Source organism: Drosophila simulans, chromosome 2R (assembly GCF_016746395.2).
Source record: "Drosophila simulans strain w501 chromosome 2R, Prin_Dsim_3.1, whole genome shotgun sequence".
Lineage (NCBI taxonomy): Eukaryota > Metazoa > Arthropoda > Insecta > Diptera > Drosophilidae > Drosophila > Drosophila simulans.
Genome location: NC_052521.2, coordinates 8777930 through 8799215, shown reverse-complemented (window position 1 = coordinate 8799215; position 21286 = coordinate 8777930). Strand labels below are relative to the sequence as shown.

The 21286-nt window shown below is 43.8% G+C and overlaps 1 protein-coding gene across 1 annotated transcript in view; it reads right to left on the bottom strand.

The window, feature by feature from the left end:
* The window catches only part of LOC6734010 (homeobox protein invected), a 31446-nt gene extending 11152 nt beyond the window's left edge, over positions 1-20294 (bottom strand). Inside the window, exon 1 of the mRNA XM_016167841.2 lies at positions 18704-20294. Within this exon, the coding sequence (XP_016027038.1) occupies positions 18704-19997 (1294 nt within the window). The 5' untranslated portion in view covers positions 19998-20294. The remainder of the gene's footprint in view (positions 1-18703) is intronic.
* Between the last annotated feature and the right edge of the window lie 992 nt (positions 20295-21286).

Genomic DNA, 21286 nt, shown 5'->3' with positions numbered 1-21286 from the left:
GTCAACTCATGATGTATTCCCGGGATGAAATTAATTTACCGAGATGCAAATTGAACGAAAAGTGGGGGCCGAGCATATCAATTAAGCCCGGGCCTCAATTTACATTTCAATTACAAAGCGTTTGTCGAAAATGTCGGGCATTAGGCGTGCGGCAGGTTGATCTATGTAGTATCTTGAGCACTGCGACATTCGCTATATATACAAGAGCACATTCATTATTCAAACTCGGCAAATTCTATGCCATTAGTCAGGAAGCGAGAGCACAGGACAGAAAACGAGACCAGACAGCAGCCGATGTCAATTGTTGCTGGGCTTGTTAACACGAATGTATCAGCGGCCAAGTATCTGTATCTGGATCTGTAAATGTATCTCTGGCTGGGCATCTGTATCTGTGACGTGAGTGCACAGAATATTAATTACACAAACTAAAAATGCAACCAAACAATCGCCGGGCCGAGTTTCTCACATTGATTGATACTCTCCAGCCGGGCCAGTTGTGCAACATTTCTGTTCTGCTTTTGTTTCGCAGTGAGCTGCTTTTTTATTGAAATTGAAACAATTTATGCACGCAATTAAGCTGAAAGCGGAGGCAGCTTGCAGCTGAATCTGTGGCATGCCAGTAAATTTGTTTTCCGCAACTTCATGTGCTGCATACCGAATGATACGGGCTCCCAAGCCTCCAGGAGGGTGCGAAGAAACCCCAGCGGATGGATCGATCCGCTGGCGATGATACATGAATAAAGAAATTAGCGCCATCGAATGTGGATGATTTGCTGTGGGGGAAATCGGATTGGAAAGTTCTGCTGTCTGTCTTTTTGTAAATATTTTCCACAACGAAATGTTCGGTTAAATCCGTATCTCTTAAATACATTTTGTAAAATTTTTACAGATATATTTATATACCTTGTCTGGGCACTAAAACTTTAAAAGGAACTCACCATTCCATGTTTTGTGGACCGTGAAACAGCAAACAAAAACTCAAGCGCCTTTCTTCGCCGCTCCTCTTTCTTACCCCGCACTAGCCCCTGACCTCCCCGAATCGAGCCCAACGACCGCATCCTTATCTTAGTTAATTGTTCAATTACATTAAAGTCAACTCATTTGGAGTCATTAGCATGTCATTAAGGCACCACCGACTAACAAAAACCCAACCTCATACTTTCTCCTCAGCTGCAGTCGCGTCTTCAGGTCCCTCTTCTCGTGTCTCGTATCCCCCTTCTCCACTGCAATTCTTCGCCGCGGAGCGTGCAAGATGAACATGTTCGATAACGATATCGGGGATCTATGTGTGTGAGATACGAAAGATGTCTCATCTTTGGGGGCTTAATTACTTGCACGCGTGCTAGAATCTTTCATATGAGTCGGGGATAGTTGATTCATCATCTGCTAGCAGCGTCTCTTTCTCCGCCATCCGTCTGATGCAGCTGCAACAAAGTTTATTTAAATCTCCCGTAAAGATGCCCTTCTTCCGACCGCTCTTCTTCTGTGTCTTGAATGTTGTTTTTATTTATCCCCATGTTAGCTGTCTGTTTTGTGTGGCTGAAATGTTTTGCCGTCCCTAATGAACTCGTTAATATTTGGCCAACATAAGGAAGGGATTCGGCTTGTAAAACATATTATTAAAAAGATAAATAATAATTAATTTGAATATGTTATAACGTATTTTACAAAAAATGTATAGCATGCCAAAAGGTCGTTTTATTATCCTACGATTAAAGAGTCCTTCCAGAAACCAATATACCGTATACATCTATAGGGTATCCATATGTCTGTGGCCATAAACAAAACTCAAAAACTGTTGCTGATGAGTTCATTAACGAACTAATTTCAACTTAAATTAAACTTAATGCGAAATGATCGTCATCAGCAAAGCAAACAAAGAATCGCGACCGAAAGAGAGCGGTGAAGAATGTTTTAATTTGCAGCTTCTGCGGAAGAAATCAAAGGAGCAAAAGGGAGAGTCCTCTCCTGTGTCTACTCTCTGCATCTCTCTTTCTCTCTCCCCCTTGCTCTCTCGCGGATCTTGCATGCAAGTTGCAGTGCAACAAGTTCGAAGGCAACAACAAGAACACATCCGCTTTGTATTGGCGACAGCGCAACTGAGCCCCCTCCCCCCCAACACCCCCTCGGAGTGCTGTTGCTGTTATTAATAAAGACCACACATTTTGACAAGAGAGCAAAGGGGACCACCCAAGTGCAGCTGCGCAGTCGCAGTCGCCGTCTCAGTCGACGCAGCTCATGCTCGCAATTCCAGGCTTCCACGGCTTAATTATATGCGAGGTTGGGTGAGGAGGGCGAGGGGCCTTGGAAAGCAGAGGGGGGCAAGGCAGTTAAACTCGCGCGCGTTACTTAATTCCCCAAATGCAAATTCTTCTGCGAGAACCAGATGCCTATCGGTGTTTTGTAATTGCAATCGGGGGTAAATAATTCACTCGCGAATTTACAACCGTGTGTGAGTGCGAGTTTGTGTGTGTGTGGTCAGGCTCCGTTGGTTTTCATGGGTTAAGACCATTAACCAAACTACTCGCTTAATAAAAATGTCATTGCTACATTTACGGTATGCAAATGGGTCGCAAAAGGGGGTAAGAGGGGCTCAGAACAGCCGGTAATCCCGAATCAATGTAAAAACATTGCCTATAAGCAAGGGGACGAAAACAACAACAGGCGACTATCGGAATCAGGTGAATTACACTGGACAGCTTGATTTGCTTTTAAGATGGGTTAAGGATATGCCAAAGATTAAATAGTGATGGATTTTCAAGATAAATATTTAAGCTCTGAAAGTAGCAAAACACTATTCCCTAGCGATAAGCTTTTATCCACACTTGGAATAACATAATATAAACCCGACTTTTGTTAGATAGTGTAACCAAACTTTACACGATCGCTGACAGGCCAGGTTGACCGCAAAAAGTGTCTCGTCTTTCGGCCTGTCCCCAGATTATGTCGTCGAGTGTTAGGGGAGAGCCCTCTTCGCTGAGAGTTAAGAGCCGTGGACCACCCTAAAGGCAGCCTGAGAATGGAAATGGGTCCCAGCTTTGGGCCATCGTGCTAGGTGGTCCACGGCTGCTGCTCCGCTTTCCTCATTGCTGTTGTTGCGCTCTTCGCCTTGCCAAAAAAGCTGGCAGCTTTAAGGTTCGATCCGTGAGTCATTCCCCATCTCAAATCTCTGGGGGGAGCGACAGAGAGAGAGAGCGATCGTGGGGAACTCCTAGGTGGACACACAGATACCGCAGCACACACACATGTGTGTGGTCCTCGCTGATTTACTGAATCATCGGGAAGTGCACTTAGAGAAAAAACTTTCAAAATAGAGACACAATAAGGCTAAGAACTTAACCATTTATGAGGGTTTTAACCTTCAACAGAAATATCTAATATCTTAACCTTTTATCACTGTTGTTGATATCTTAAATTTGTAGTATTCAGCGTATTAAGCCCTGTTTTGTTTGCAGTACATCAAATGAAGATCACAATGATGATCATCTCTTTGGCTGTTCATCATGTGGTTCTTGTGTGCGCCGCCGCCTTCGAGTTGCGGGTGCGTCTCGTGGTCACTGATCTGGCTCGATCCGATACCCCTCCGCTCTCATCCCCAAATGTCCAATCCCTGCATCAATCCCCCTCCTGCCAGTCCAGAGACCCTCTCGCTGAATCTACGTATCTGCGGCTGTCCCCCGGTTCTGGTATCCGTCGGATGCTGCGATCGCGGCGCAGATCTCCAATTAGCCTGCCTTCTGGTTGATGACTTAATTAAGTCTGTGTGGCGCCCCCTCTCCACGTACTCCACCCCGTTAGTGCCCCTTTGTTGGCCCCGTTTCTGGTATTTGCTGCATCGATTTCGGTTTTGTTTTCTCTCCGATTTCGATTGATTTGTGAGCGCAATGGAAATCTTCGCTGGTTAATTGGTTGTAAGACGCAGAGCAGACATTGCACACGCATTAACCCCTTACGAATAATACCACCCAGCTTTGGCCCCCACCCACAACGGCGAACAGTGTGATTTATGCTCCCCATTCCATTGGGTTCTTTTAGGGGGAAAACTGCATCTTTAAGTGTTTTGTGCATTCGGTTGACATCTTGCTGCATCGCATTTCTCATGTTGTGAAATATTTTTGCAAATCTCTGACATGTCGGTGCCTTTGAAGGAATACTACTGCTTGCTTACCCCAAACTCAATGTGGGTGGCCAGATGGACGGATGGAATGGATGGAATGGATGGATAGATGGATGAATGGTTGGTTGCTTGACACGGAATGGTTTGGCTTAAAAATGCGCACACGCTTTTCCCCACTTTAATAGCTTACACTGAAAACTCTTCCGATCCTACCCCATCTTATTCGGAAGCGTGTGTGTGGTCTGCGGGCTTTTTGGGGCTGCCAGATGGAAATGGAGATGGGAGATATAGCCGCGCATCGCCAGATCCAAGTGAGTCATGTGCCAGGCGTGACAGAGACATACTCGTAAATTACACTACAGAAAAATGTCATTTGTCGAATGTCACAAAAGTGCTTCATTTGTTTTTATTCGGGTCAGATAGTTTGCATTCTGTGGGTACTACGATTAATGGGTGGTCGTCTATATATCAGGGCAACATTAGATCACCAAATAAAGTCATACTATGGTCGAAGGATATAAAAACTGGCATCTGACAGTGAAAGTACCTGCCGGATAGAACCTCCAGATTTACCTGCAGCCCATCCGAAGCTATGCTTTTCTGTTTCGAGCCACCCCACCCGTAAATAACTTAACCCAAATACCGCCCCAAACATAACCAGACGCACTTTTCGCTACTTTCGCTTTCGCTTCGGCAATTTCTCTCAGTGTTAACCGCCTGCTGTCTGCCAGTAGTAACATGCATATGACCTGCCCCCCAAAAAAAACACTCGGATCGAACCACAAAACTCCTTCGACAACAGTTGGCTACTATAGTTAATGGATTTTTAATGACAAGTCTGCGGGCTGCCATTGGCAAAGTGGAAAATAACTCATTTTGTTGCGGTAGCCATGAGTGCCTAAGTATACCGTATACAATGCTCAAGTGAATGCGAGCGGCTAATGTCAACAAATTTACAACAGTTAGTTCCGCCTTACGCAGCTTTCACCGCCCACTATTGAGCGTGGGGGGCGGGGTGTGGGGCTCTAGCCGCATTTTCAATGGAGCGCAAATATTTGCCAGTCTTCCGAGCCTCCCCCTCACCATTTCAGTTGTCTGTCTTGGCTTTCCTTTGTTTATTTCCCTAGTGCTGCAATTTCCATTTACCTTGGTCCATCAAATGGGCATTTTGTGTGTGTGCTGCGGCCTGCCTCGTTTCCAGTTTTCTGCCTCTCTGCCACATGCCAACGATCGTGGAACTGGTGGATCCCCAACCACCATACCACACCGCACCACCTCCCCCAAATGTCCCGGATTCTTCGGCCCGCTTTAGACACACAAACAAACTGTCAGGCGGAGCAGCTCACTCGCCTGATTTGCAGTTGATGGATTCTACATTATTCACCATTTGTAATCGTTTTGCGGTTAAGTTCTGTTCGGACACATCGTTTATTGTGTTTGCTGGGGGAATCGGGTTCAGTGAAGAGGGATTTAACAAGGGGGTTTAACAAGGGGGCATAACAAGTTCCCCGATGCGAGTTAATTGAACCAGAAGGTCGTTGCGATGATCACTTGGATGGACTGAGTAAGTAGCGGAAAAGTCTAGGAGGAAATGTCCGTGGGGCATGTGGTATATGTCCAAGGAACTTGTAAAATAAAAATCTATAATCCTGCAGGCTCATAGTAGCTAATATTACATTACCATTTCAGCATGTTTCTACTGTTCTCTTCAAGTTTAAATTTAACGTAGACATGATGTTGTGCCGTGAACTCATTTTCAAGCGCTAGAAGCTCTTGAAAAGCCGCCAGCAACTCAATTCACCTTCAAGTAACAAGTGGCAGTCCCCCAAAAAAGTTAAATAAAGAAGCCCAAAAGAGACGGAACGAGTGAATGAAGACAGAGACGGCGAGCCAAAAACGAACTCAACTCTGACAATTAACACCTGCTCACCTGCTCAACATCAGTGGCAGTGGCAACAACAATAATAAATAATAATTGCTCCAATGAGGAAAACATGGCCAACACACACACACTCACACTCACCACTCAAACGCGTTTGTCAAAGAGCAGCTACCAAAGTAAAAAAAAAGAGAACCCGAAGCACCTGAAGCCGTTCGTCTTGGCCAAGAAGGTGAGGTGGTAAGAGGGAGTCTGGCCTGTTTGGGTGCGATCACGACACACGACACAAACACGACAACAACAACAAAATCGGCAACATAAGCACCGCAACAACATCATTAAGTCGAAAAGCACAAGTTTAACAAACGGCGAAACAAAAAATAAGAAAGAATAGCACAACCCAAAATGTTGGGGTGTAAAAAATGCATTCTTATTTGGCCTTTGGCTTTATAATTTTGCATTTCAATAAAGGAAAACGCAGCGAAAACCAACACGAAAAGCCAACATGGCATTGCCCATTAAAAAGGCATTAAATGAAAACAAGTGTTGTCCCACAACAAAAAACAACAACCACCGAAGTGTACACAAAAAATAAAAAACCACTAACGACAACAGCAACAACCGCTATGCCAATGGCCACTAAAAAATTACAGACCGAGTGTACCAAGCGAACCCGAAAGAAATGGTAGCCATGGAACCATGATATGGTCTATTACCATTACTAGACCCTGACTCCAAAGGTCTGCAGACGAGACAAAACATATAGATCAGGCCAAGTGGGAGCGAGACATCTGTCATCGATCATGGGCATGAGCTTAAAGTGATAATTTCTTACTCAAACAAAGCTTTTTAGAGAACTGTAACTGAGATGAGGCTGAAATATTGACACTTGGAATCTAGTAAATATGTAATATGCGTTAACATGTGGAAGAAGACATAAAGCGAAGAATTGACCATATAAATTACCGAGAGTAGCTTTCCCATATTCAAACATTCAAGAAAGTTCAGAAGTTTTAAATACTTTTAAATACTTTAAATTCCTACTGTTTGTAAACCTGCATTCCTTTCCTTAACAATCCACTTTTAATAACCAATAAGTGCTAGTAAAGTACCCCAAATTATGCGAAAAGAGGCCAAGCCAAGGTACAGCCACAAAGTGCCCTAATGAACCATCCAGACCGCAGAGCAGAGCGCAATCGCTTAACTTGCAAATCAATATTAAAATACCATAAATTTGTTCCTCTTTCGGTTTCGGTTGTTATTTCCAGAGTTGTGCAACTGAACAACCGCAAGGCTTTCTGCCTTGCAAATGAATGGCAAATCGTTTAGTCAAGCAGAAATTAACCGCAGAAGTAACCCCAAGGTGGATTTTTTTGCATCTTGGAGTATTCCCATACCCATTGCCATAGCCGACATAGGCAGCTGCAGAGCGGATCCCCTGTGAAGAGGGATCGGTGGATCAGGCGCCAGAGAAAATCGGACAGGAACTAAGATCAACGTCAACTCGAATGCAGATTGAACGTCGTCAGTTGGAGCCCAAATCTGCATCACTCTACCACACGCATATCCAATTATTTAAATCCAGAGCACCGAAAAAACGACGGGCAGGGAACTTCAACGGCCTCGGTAATGAAATGTTTCAATCACCGGCAGTTCAATCATCATCCAAATTGACAGAAAAACTAACTGCGAATAATAAAGCATAAGAGCTGGAAATATGATTACGATGTTTAAATGCAAATACTCGATGCTCCCCACAGATGTCGAAATCAAGGCAAGGCCGGACACATCCAGCAGATGTTTTGCGGCACCACCACATCGGGATGAGGAAGTGGCTCCTGGGGACAACTTGTTAATGGAGAACATTCTTCTGATTGAGTCGGGGTCCCATCGATCCGATCGAATTTTTACTTTTTGTCAATTCTGGAATTTGGTCATATTGAGCAATGAATCAAATTGGGGGCCCTTTGTATGTACAGTGAACTTCGGATAAAGTGAACTTTCACTATACTAAATAAAAAATAATGAAATAATTCATTATAAGGTAACTATAAATCTTACATAGAATTACATTTAAACTGGAAAAGCGTTAAGGCACTTTTAATATTTCTTTTTGCTTGTATATATTTTCATATATTATGATATATCTCATAAATATTTCACTGTAGTCTAAACTGCTCCTTTGGACAGATTTCCGACCACTTGTCACTCCATTTAGCCACAATCATCACACATAAGTCCGAGTAAATACCCTACCGTTTTCATTCAACATTCCATTGTGGTTTCGATTTCGTTGCTCAATTGCGAATTGAGTCTCGATTTCGTAGTGGATCGAGTTGAATCGAATCGAATCGAATTGAATCAGAACGTCGGATCGGAAACCAGTAGCCAATTTTGGCATAGAGTCAATTGCAATTAATCAATACCAAATGTGGGCATTAGCTACAAAATAATTTAACCTTTAAAATGGCAATTAAATCGTTCGGCCGATCGGCTTCGAATCAAAATGGTATCGAAATGGTTGTTGCAGTTGTCGGACAATTAATCGATGTTGAAGGCCCTCGACCCGCAGACAATTAAATAACAAATTCGTAGAGTAAACGCAAACGTAAAAGAGCAACAAATTAATCGATCTGAAGTCGAGTTGAACCCATTTTTGTTTCTAATTAAGCAATTTCGTGGCGCGTTTGCCAGGCGATTTTAATCGCGAGCGCGTTAATTACCGCCTCGAGTATGTAGTTGTTGTTCTGGGAAATGTGGGATTTGGCCAAGAGCGGCCAAGAGCCAGCACAGCCGGTGATCGGAATTGACCGCGATCGGTAATGACTCACAGAGATTACGAATTCCAGAGCCCATTCATTCTTTCGCTCACTCTCAATCAAAGCGACTCAATGTCAATGCACTCCAAGGCGGCACAAAACGTATCTCAGACAGAAATACGTTTTAATCAACTTATCAAAAAGTGTCAGTCAAGTCGGCAATCAACATTTGCAATGTGTGTGGTCCCCACATCATCGTGCTATCCATACCCGAGCCCCCCTCCAAAAGTCGGGTCTTCAAGACCCCGCTAGCTGACTGACACCGAACTTAAGTGGCGCACAGCCACACACGGATGCCCAGATACAAAGATACTCAGATACTCGGATACTCGGATACTTGGATACTCGGACGCACAGAGATACTCGTTCTCACTGCGAGCCAGTTTTGAATGCAGCTATCTATGAGCTCGTGGTGGACACTCGTCAGCTGGCACTGGCTAAGGCTTCGAGCCATCAATCTTATTGACACTGTTTCTTTTGTTTTTACACATTTTTTTTTTGTTGAGCATAGAGCAAAACCAAAAATAAAACCAAATCGGTGGCTATTTGCGAGTGCCCCCGAAGCAATTGAAGCAGTTTAACCGATCTCGATCTCGGGCAATTGAGTTTCCACGCACACCAAGTTTGCGTATCTTTTGAGGTTGAGTGAAGTCCAGTGGAGTGCGATAATTTGTCGCTAATGGATGGACTCATAACACGATATCGATTAGTGGATTTATTGGGGGGATATGAATATTATCCAAACCTTTAACAATTGCAATACTATATCTTATCCGTAGCATCCTCAATTAGAACAGAATAATTGAAAATTCTGGTCTGGTTTACTTTCCGTTGACCATTTCTTATTTAGCTGATTCATCAGCTTACCTACAAGCCTACTTTAGCAAATTTATTACATCGCAACAAATTCCTACAAACTTTCCCCCCATCGCGCATAAATTCACTGGGAAATGCAATTTAATTACCCGAGATGAACTCGCGTCGGCCACCGGGGCAGTAATGATGACAAAAGCGATCATAAAGCTGCCTCCTGCGATCATCAGCATCGTCATTATCATCGATTGTCAGCGAGTCCGCAGTCGGATTCGCATTTGTTGTGATTGTCACAATTATTACGCACATAAATCGCAATGAAACCGGCAGCGGCCAACGGCAATCGGCGATCTCAGTCAACCGATGATGAGTGGATGTTGTGGCTGTGGCTGCTCGAAGATCGAAGATCGCGACGATCACGAGTCGGAGAATCGAGAATGGATAAATGGGGAATCTGGCGTACATCAGCCATTGGCAAGGCCGGCAAATTGAGTAGCTACACTGTGTCCAACTGATCGCGGCTACTGGTTAACCTGATCGGATCTGCTCCCCAATCGAATCCCGTCGGCTTAGACTTGATGATCAGATCGGCAAACAGATCATCATTGTACGCAACCATCGCTGCTTAGAATCAATGTAATTAGAGATGGGTGAATGATATGTAACGTCTCGTTTTGGCTATCGAATATCGTCACTTATCGTAAATAATGTAAAACGTAAACTTCACCACTAATCAGATGACTTTACAATAAATATCTCCTGAATATAAAACAGTTTTTAAGAAACTTCCTATTCAACCCATTGTAATTATATGTCTTAACCTTCAAAACTTGAAACTTACATCTGCCTTAATTTCCAGTACATCCGCTAATTGGTCCTTCCACTTCCTCCTGGCATTTCGATTCGTTTATCACATTCTCACGCACCCATCTCCCATCCGATCCCATGCCATCCCATCCCATCCCATCCTATCCCATCAGACATCGGACTGTCTGCTCGTGGTGCATTTCATTAAGGCTTGTTTCTAACTGCTTAATAAAATTTATTTGTATGCACTGGAACGACGTCGTCAGTCCGCTTGGCCAAAATGTGAGGCAGCAGCCTCGCTGGCTCCATCCGAAGCCCCAACTCCGGTCTCAGCTCCATCTGCAGCTCCATCTCCATCTGCAGAGTATCTTGCTGTTGGTCTGCGAGTACAGGACAAGCTTAAGCGTTGTTCGTGTTCGCTGTCAACTTGGGTGGTCCGAGAACTTGGCTCGCTGAACAACAACTTGGATGTGGATCGCGGAAGCGGGCGACGGGGCGCCAAAGTGGCTTCCCCACTCCGGCCACTCCGTCGTTCGATCCTCCTTTCCCTTGCTGTGACTCAGCTGCAGAGTTGAGCCTCCACCGTATATAGATCAAAAGTTAGACAATAGCTGATCCCCAGTTGACATTGCCTTCCCCTCTTACAGCCCAAGCCCCTCTGGCGCCTTTGCGCTTTTTTGCCGAGGCTTCCTGGAACGATGCTAGAATCTCTCAATTATCCGCGGAGTAACTAACGAAACTGATTATTTACCCAACACTCGACGGCTGATGGCTGGGGCTGCTCCACTCCACTCGGCTCCATCGGTGAACCAGTTTTCTGTACGTGCGCTGCCTTTTGTTTTTCCACTAACACTCCAGAGTTGGCCAAAACTCTTTAGAGATGATAATGAAGCAGTAATTCCAATAAGTGTGACTATCCGATTTCTCTGCGGGCCCATCTCCAGCTCCATCTCATCATCATCGTCGTCGTCGTCATCATCACGAACAAGTAATTAAAGCGAAACAAGTAATAAACAAACAATAAGACGACGTCCAAGACGCCGACGCCAAACATATGTCTGAAATAAAGGGAAGCATCGGCGGCTCGCTGGGCATGCAAAGTATCTCTTTTGGATTGTTTCATTTTTTGTGTGTTTGGCTTTGGTTGGGGAAAAGTGAAACCCGGGGAACCCAACTCGCTTCCCAATTAAACTTGACAAATGCGGCTGACCACACACACGCACTTCGATGCCCCAACTTGGATATCTGTCGTGACTGACTGACATAAAATAATCAAAGCGATCCCTGCAGACATGTCAAGCTGTATGACATCCACATCAACATCTTCCCGGCCATCCGAGAGCTGTCAAAGGAAGTCCCCAAAATTTCCCCACACGAAAAGCCCTTGGCACCAATCTCCAATGATCATCGGAGGCATAAACCCAGCTTGGGTGCGAGTTATGTGCTTCAATTAACACCAAAGGCCCAGTGATTATAGTAGGAATGGGTTAAATGAGTGGCTTGGGGGAAATTTACTTACAATTGATTAGTATAGCTATGGATTCGATTAGAGTAAGGCCTTCCGTACTTTAGTCTTACTTTACAGCTCTTATAAGTTGGTTACTTCATCATACAACTTGCAATTTAATTTGAGTTTTCAGTTATGGTATATATAAAGAGTAATAATTAAACTTGTTGAAAATTGTTCGCTAAGTAATGAAATCCTAAACTTAATTAAGCCACTCCCCATTTTCCTCGTACCAAACTTTGACTTCACTGTAATCCCCAGCTACTCCCTTAAACTTTCTAATCAATTAAATGATAAGTTCTTACAAGCGATCGTAACCTGAAAATAGTGCCAGCTACCGAACTGAAAAATGAGTTCAATTAAGGCTGGCCGGCCGCAAATGGTTCTTGATCAGATCTGCGATCTATTGAAATATTCAAATCGTATATCGAGTAGGTAGACTTGAGACCACAACTTGAATCGCTTGGGCTTATAAGCTCATTATTAGTGACAGAATACCGAAGTCGATTTCGAGTGTGAGCAATAAATAATCGATTAAGCAAAAGCAACAGTTCGTGTGTGTGTCGGCCGTCAAGCTTAATTAGATTGCGATAGAAGCCCAGAGTTCTCGATTCAAATTATCATTGTAGCCCGATATTTATATATATATATATGTACATATATACGCCACAGCCTGCAGTCATAATAATGGGGCTTATGGGGATTATTTGTTTGTTTGTTTTGGCTGATGCATATTTGGTTGCTAGTGATTGACTGATTGACTGCCTGCCCGAATGCCAAAAGGGAGACCCTGCCCCATTGCCGAACCTCCCACGTATCTCGAAATATTATTTGCCTGATGAATGAAGTCATTTGCTTGTAGAAAATATTTTGACAGCTGTAAATATCTCCACACCCCACGACGCGCCGCTGTTGCCTCGTTTTCAAATTAACACAAATGAAGTTATAAAAATGATTTTTATATGCCATGCCCAAGTTATACAATATGAAATCCCAAACCCAAATGCGGAAACTTGTCTTTCATTTCATTTCAATTCAACATTTTTGTTAGGTTTCGCCTTTGCTTTTTTTTTTGATCGTTTCGGCTTTTGCTTTTCGGCCAGCTTGGGTGGTCTTTTGGGCCTAAGTCCGTCGTTGAGTCTTGATTGTTGTGATCTTGAGGTTTGTGTTACATACGAAATTGAAATTTCTGAATTTTTAATATTTCTCTTTTGTCTTTTCGTTGGATGTTGTTGCTGTTCGACGGAGTTCAAGTCAAATGATAGATAAGCAGGTCGCAGTCTATTGAGTGTGAAATTGGGCGAACCTGAGAAGGTTGGGGCAAGTTGGATAACAGAGATTTAACACCCTAACTGTCAGGTGATTATAACTGTTCCCAGCTTGATTGGTAAAATTAAGTTAAATTAAATTAATTTATTGTTCAGCTGATTATAGATCTCATTTAAATAAAGGGACATTGGGATGCAAAGATTACTGCAACTGCAGTACGCGTAGTGACGAAGTGCGCCAAGAAAGTAATCTACTGATTGAAAACGCACTGTGATAGTTCGAGCTTAATGATCAAAAGTCATACTAACACTTCAAAATACTCAGTTGACTTAGGAGAATAGCCATAAATTCAAAAAAGTAAAAACTTTTTATTAAGGGTTATATATCAATTTGAATCCTATATGGTTCTAGCCGAATCACTTGCCCTGTCTAATATACCCCACTTCTTCGCTCTAGGTCAGGGTATACGAAAACAATTACAAAATGCCTGGCCGATGCCCAATTTGAGGCCATATTAACTGTTGAGCGGAAAATGCAACTGTCCGCAGCAGCAGTTTCAGTTCACATTAACCAAATGCGGTCAGCAGTCCAGTCACAGTTTAAACGACATTTTTCGCTGCTGCCGCTGTTATCGTGCCGCAGGTTTAAAAAAATATATATATATTTGTACATACATATATGTGAGGGGCAAGGGGCATGGGGCGATTGGGACTGCGGGTCTGACAGTTTTATTACCAAGGCGCATGGCTGCTTTTTCCAGTTGCGGCAGTTGCAGTTGCCAAAGCCTTAAAAGGCGCTACTAGTTGTTGTTGTTGTAGTTGCTGTTGCTGTTACAGTTGTTGCCGCAGTTCGTTGTTGTTATTGTTATGTTGTTGTTGTGTGTTGCTTGTTGGTTGTGCGATAAGTTAACAGTTGAAATTAATTTTTGTCACTTCATAAATCGCGCGCAGTTGATTGCCATTGCCTTTTCTACCTAACACCCATCCTACACGGCAGGAAAATGCGTCTTCAAACAAAAGTGCGTAAGCCAAACTTGTTTATAAATGATTTTATTATCACATAAGCAACATAAGACAATACCATTTCCTAATTAGTTAACATTTTTGACACATTTCATAAGGTTGTTCTTTGTACCCATCCCAAATACCATCTGTGATATGAACATTGAATAAGTAATAAGATATCTCAGCTGGACCTATCCATTAACCAACTTTAGTTCTTTCCATGGCATAGCTCCTTCCTGGGATGGGATTTCTTTTGACCCACATAAGCCTCTCCAACGTAGCACCAAAAAGTGATTGAGTGAGCGCTTAAAGTGCGCTCGTTTAATAGTTTTCACCTATCTAACCACTCACTATCCACGGATAGAGCTTTCTTAAAGTGTTTGCCAGGAAAGCGGCTAGCACATAGGCCGGTAAGTATTTTCCTCAATGGCTCAATTTGGCGGCCAAAGGGAGTGGGAAAAGCGAACACCAATTCTCTTGAGGCTCTGGATATCGTGATTATCATATGACGTGACAGCCTCGCATATTTATGAATGCATTTGGGTCATAAACAACGGTGTTCTTGGTTCTGTTGTTGCGTTTCCAACGCAAATTGCGCACTTCAGACGTTAAATCGTTTTGGCTAAGGAACTTTACGTGCTCCTATCATTGATTGAGTTCTTTGATGGTTGCCAATAATAATTTCAGGCCATAATTCGGTATCAAATTGGCCCAATTGCATAATTTCAAATATATAGGGCGTAGAGTGCAGGTTTATGGATGGAAAAAACATTACCAAATTAAGTTTTAATTGAACGTTCCATGTGTCTACAAAATAATTCTATTCATATGCAAAATCACTTCTGCAAACCCTGGGGCGCCACTTAAATTCAATTAGGAACAGGACTGACAATCACCACGCGAAACGTTATTTAAGCTTAACTAACTAAATCGTTTTGATAAAAATAAAAGAGGTACTGCCACTTACTAAAGTGTCAGAAAAACACTCATACCATTTTGCTGATAAAAAACCGAATTGGACTTGTTCCTCCCAACCCCTTCACCCTCCCTTTTATTTAGAGCAATTTCCTAAGTAAATTTCCCATTTAGAACATGCAAAGGCAGCGCAGCCAAAGAAACTTTTCCAGCAATTTTCCAACGGCAAGAGCACGGAGATGAGAAAATCGGAGGCTTTTCTGAAAAAGAGGGGGGTAATTGCAGGACGGTGTAATTGAAATTCGTTTGTTTATGTTGTCATTGTTGTTGTTTCTGTTTCTCTGGCTGCTCGGAAAGCGTCTTCTGCGCAAATTGAAAATTACTTAATGGTTCAGTGGCGATCGCTGTCGCTCCCGTTTTCCCGCTGGCCCCTTTCCCGCTTAATTTTCCCGCTTGTCGCTGTCTCGGCTACTGGTTAAATGAGCTCAAAGTGCCGGACAAATGCGAAAATTGCCTACCAACGGCAGGCAAAGGTCAGGAATGGGGGTTCTTGGAAGGAAGAGGTGAGTATCTGGTCCCAACCGAGTGTTTCCATGCTGAAATGTCTATCTTGTAGAAGGAAACTAAAGAGTCAAGTAAAACCTAGGTCAGTAAAAACAGATGTGGGCGGAGCTGGGTAAATGTGTAATGAATATGCAAACATATGACTGATCATTCACATTTTTTTCCCACTATTTTATAACTCACTTTTAAGGGAGATACAGAAGTAAACTTTTTATCTGAAATAAGGCTATGTAACCCGTAATTAAATATAGTGGGTTTGCCATTTTTTAGCGAGGTTTTAATGATACACCTCAACAAGTAATCTTTTTATATAAAGTTACTACGTTTTTTCCAAAGAGAGGCACAAAAAGTGCACACTGTGTATATGGAACTGTAAGTTAATTATTGCCTATTCTACAAATGTGGTTTTTGTTTAAGACGAAGCAAAAAACATACCACATCTTTTTATCAGTGGATTGAGTACACATTTATTAATCCTTTAGAGCTAGCATAATTAATTGCTACATCAAAGCAGTAAATAGAGCCACTCCCTCTCAGGCTCATGCTCCAATAAAAATCGTAAAATATGGCCTGGCAATTATTGAGATTGAACGCAATCTTGTATCGATTATCAAATGCTTTTTGTGGTTTTAATACAATGCCATTAATCTGCATCGCAAATGGCGCACAAATAGACGGCACATATGCAGTCCGACAGCTTCCCATATGTTAGCCATATATCATGTGGCCCACAAATGACCGTTAAGTGCAATTAACTAATTTGTTGTCGAATGTACGTTTTTGGCAACTGTTTTAATCGCCTACGCGCACACGGAATATGTTGCATTAATTTGTCAAATTAACACCTTTGTTGTGGATTATAAAAACTTTGAATATTTTTCCCGGCAACGGCAGCAGTAATTTTTCAAAAGCAACAAATTTATGACTTTTATTCGGAGCTGGCATTTTAATTCGCCGATTTTGTAGCCGACTCGCTCAAATCTCACGCTAAATCATTGTTTGCCATAGCAGCTGCAGCCACAAGCCAACTCCATACATATAGCGCATATAGCGCATATAGCCACTCCGAAAACGATTCCGAATCGGAGGACCAGCGACGCCATCGCCTACAACATTCATTCAAATTATGGAACCGCACTGCGATCGAGATCTCGTTTTAGTCACGCTAAATTTATACAAAATGTGCCTGGAAAAAAACCTAAAAATGAAACTGAGAAAATGAAAAAGCCACCACAACAATAAACACACCTTAAAACCCCGGAGCGAGTGAGACGGGCGACTGCAGAGCGAAAGAGACGGCCTGTGTGGGGAGGGGAGCAACCAAAATCGTTTCGAGTTAATTAGCGAGCGCGACAAAACCCACCCAAAAGCGTAGATTTATGCACTCGGTATTCGTTTTTTTGGGGATTCAGTAACGAGACTCCCCAAAAACTCTCTAAATAAATATGGGTTTGACATCCATCAGCGTAATGAGTAAATTGCCAAGGAATTATTCGGATCCGAATTTATTTGGGCCAAGCTTCTAAGTTGGGTAATTGGGAATTAGGGACTTTGGATGGGTGAATTACAATTAGTTACTGATATTTCAACGCAACTTTCTTCAAGCTGTGTATTTAGATCTATAAAACGTGTGGATAATTGGCTAAAACTGTCGTAAGTGCCTAAACAGCTGAGCAATCTTACAAATTGCATTCAATGATACTTAATAAAGCAATTAACTTTAACTCGTTAAAGATGAACTAACTCTCGTTATTATACGGCCATTTAAGGCTGATATTGTAATTGAATAATGCCATTGTCAACTACTTTGTTAAACACCACAATCTAGTAAGGTCTTAAACGTTTTAATATTGTTATAAAAAGCATTCAATCTATTGAGTAAACCTTTGGCAATTCATTACCGATAATAAACTAGCTGAGCAAGCTAATAAAGGTAAACACCTCAACCAAATAACTGCCATCAAGTGGCCTAAATCACTCTCCATTCGCCACTTGAACCACATGATCCATGGACTTACCCGAGATTCCAGGGGATTAGCCAAAAACTATCAAGGAATCCGAATTGCTTGTTCAAACAGCAATAAGCCACCCCATAAATGAGCTGCCCAGCATATGGGGTACTCCCACCCATTCGATTCCCCCCCAAATTTCAGCCATGAAATTATTAGGCAAACGATTACGAATTCCCTGCGGTGGCATAAACTAAATTCATGAGAGTGCCATGATTGCTGCGAGATTGTTTTGGGGTTGTTCTCGACGGGTTGGGGTGGTGCTGCACACACAAAAACACACACGAGGGGATGGGGGGCAGCGGCATAATGAGCTTAAGTTATGTTACATAAGCCATAAGGACATGAAAACCACTCGAGCAGACACTTCACTTCGGGGTGAGTGTTCGCCTCCCTTTCGCTCGCACTCACTTCATTTCGGTGGTTGGCAAACTAATGAGCTGTGGGTTGCTGTGGTTTGGCTCCGTTCGCCGGCTCTTCTGTGGTGTCTGTCGCTTGTTTGCACAACCGCTTTATGAGCCACCACTCAACAGCTCGTCTCCTCGAGTGTGTTTGAGTTTGGAGAAAGAGTGAGTGACTAGCAGGGCACTGCTTTAGCATAAGATGTAAGAAAATGCAGGAAGTATCCATAAAAACATATGCAAGTAATTTCATGATGCCAGGATCAACTACAGAATAGCTAGAACCATACTGGAGGCATGGTGCTGGACCGTCGGTTCTTAAAAGCGACCATAGAAGTTAAAGTTCTTTATGAGAAACACGTCTAATCAAAGGACAATCGAATTATATAAAACTTGTAACCAAAACCATTCTTTTAAGCTTTAACTATAGGGTCATGTTCATACGAAAATTAGTATTCAAAACACCCATACGTAATTTTCTAAACTTTATTTTCATCGACAAAGTTTATAGTAAACGTAGAAATGTACAATATTATTTCATTATAATTTGTACTAACTTACATAACTGAAGCACAATTTTTAAAGAGACATGGACTCACCTGAACTGGGACGATCGCTGTAGCGGGTGCAGTAAACCCACGCTGGCCAAACGATGGGAGTGCCGGAATCCTCGCCGGATTTACCAGATGCTCCTGTGGCACCAGCTCCTGCCGCCGGCGGTGGCGACTTGACCAGATCCACTGGTGCCCCCGAGGTGTTGGTGGTGCTGCTGCTGGTGGCGGTGCTATTGGAATCGTTGCTGTTGCTGCAGATATTCGCCAGCGAGCTGGAGAAGCTCAAGCTCGAGTTGGCGGCGGCGTTACTTTGAGCCAGATTCAGTGGTTTTCCTGACTTTTTGGGCGCCTTGAGGGGAGATCTGTTGCCATTGGTAGTTCCAGAATTTTTACTGCTGCCAGTACTGCTGCCACTTACACTGCCACCGCCGATATTGCCACTTAAAGCACCAATCTTGGGCAATCTGGAACCGAAGTCCGCCTTCAGGATATTGTCTATGCTGAATTTGAGTGCCCTTTCGTGCAGATTCTCATTGTTATTCAGGTGATTCTGCATGTGATGATGGTGGTGAACCTGATCCCTTTGCAGTAGCAACTGCTGATGGGGATGCACCGCTCCACCGGGTCCCAGACCCAATGCCGTGGCCGTCAGCTGAGCCAGTGCATCCTGACCGCTGGGCACGGTAGCCACCGCCGCCGCCGCCATTGCCATTTGCAGCTGTTTTCCCGCCGCCGCTGCCGTGAGAGCGTTTACCCTGGCGGCGGCCATTAGATGCATCTGCTGCTTCATTAGCTCCTCGGCGTACAGCTGGGACTTCCGCAGGAACTCCTCCTGAAACGTTCCAGTGGAGGGGGGCAGTTGCAGGAGATCTTCGGGTGAGAAGGGCGGTCCTTCGCTGGGCGGCAAAACAGTGGTAGCGGTGCTGCTGAAAGCCGACGGTCGGTAGATTTGGCTGATCAAAAGCCTCTGCCTGGCCTGAGCTTGAGCGGATAAGGCCGCCTGTGCTGCCTCCGATTGCTCCTGACCCACACTCAAGACACTATTCTCACTGCAGCAGCTGGCTGGATCCTCCAAGTCCAGATCGTGCTCCTCCTCGGCCTCTTCATCCTCTATGTTCAGCTGCTCCTCGCACTCCGTCTGCTCGTCCTCCTCCTCCTCCCGCACCTGGGGCGAGTTGCCCGGCTGGACAAGCGGCAAGGGCAAGCAATCCGGATGCATTTTACCCACTTCCTGGCCACCTCCGCCCGCTCTCCTCTCCTGCGCGTGGTCACCTGCCTCCTCCAAGGAAGGAATAGTCAGCTTGAGCGGGGGCGGTCGAGTGCTGGCCAAGGTGGACATCAGTTTGAGGGCTTAGGTCTTCAGCTCGAAAGTTCACGGGGACCAAAAGCCGACGGCATTTCAGGGCAGCCAGAAAGCATTAAAAACATTAACCACAGCCCAAAGATATCACTTCGATTGGCAAATACGCCGCGCTATCGTCTGCGATTGACAATTGGTTTTTGGGTTGGGTGATAAACTTGTCGATACCGACGTTAATCCGCTCGTCCGTTAAAAACGTAACGTGCGCTGTTACGAACCGCCGACCAACTGATTCTCTCGCGAACTGAATAGCAAAGCGAGACGGCTGCAGCTGAGAGCCGATTCAAAAAAGAGAACTCTCTCTCGCACACGCTCTCTCCCACTCTCCGTCCCGCTCTGGCTTTTCGAACATCCAATCAGCGGCTGCGGGGCGTGCCCTACTGTTGTCCCGCTCGCGCGCACGGTCTGCCGCCTGTCAGTTGAGGTTATGTTAAGTGTTTGTATATTTGTTAATTAAGTGCGTCGTCGCCGCAAAAAGAAAAAAGCGAAAAAGAAAGAAAATAGGTATAAGAACTCCACTCCATTTCCATCTGCGCCTTGTCGTTTTGATTATGCGCTGCAGCATTTAAGTCGTAAATCTCACTCTATGTAGGCTGCTCTCGCCCTCCTCCTCCTTCTTCATCACTTCACTCCCCCTTTCTTTCGCTCCTCTTTGCGGTCTGGCATCTGCAGTCCTTTTTTGCTGGCATCCTATCCGCCGTCCAGCATTATATACCCACACACATATGGAGTGTGTGCCTGTTTATATACAACACATGCCACAGCTTCCCCGTCTCCTTCACTCCTTCGCTTCCTTTTACTTATTGTTCTTGTTGCTCCGATACAACGAACATTTTTGCGCTTTTTGATGTCATTGTTGTTGTTAGCTGCGCTTTATAAATCACCACCACAATTTTTGTTGCCCCAACATCTGCCGTGATTTCATAATTGCTTTTGATGCTTTTTTGTCGCCGTTTTATTGTTTGTTGTCGTTTTGCCTTCACACATCCCATCGGACAACATTGATGATAGTTCTGCGTAAATGAATACCAATACGCGTGCAATTGCATACGTTTAATCATGGGCGTAGATGCAATAGCACAGGGGGGTAATGGCCAGTTTGCTGGGTTTCTACTGAACACTTTATCCGGCATTTTGAGACCTCTGTAGTAATGCCAAAATAAGTGTAATTTAAATTTGGTCCCACAGGCCAATCAATCTGATATTAATACAAAAATCAAACTTTGATTTCCATGAAATATATATGATGATTTCCATTACTTACATAA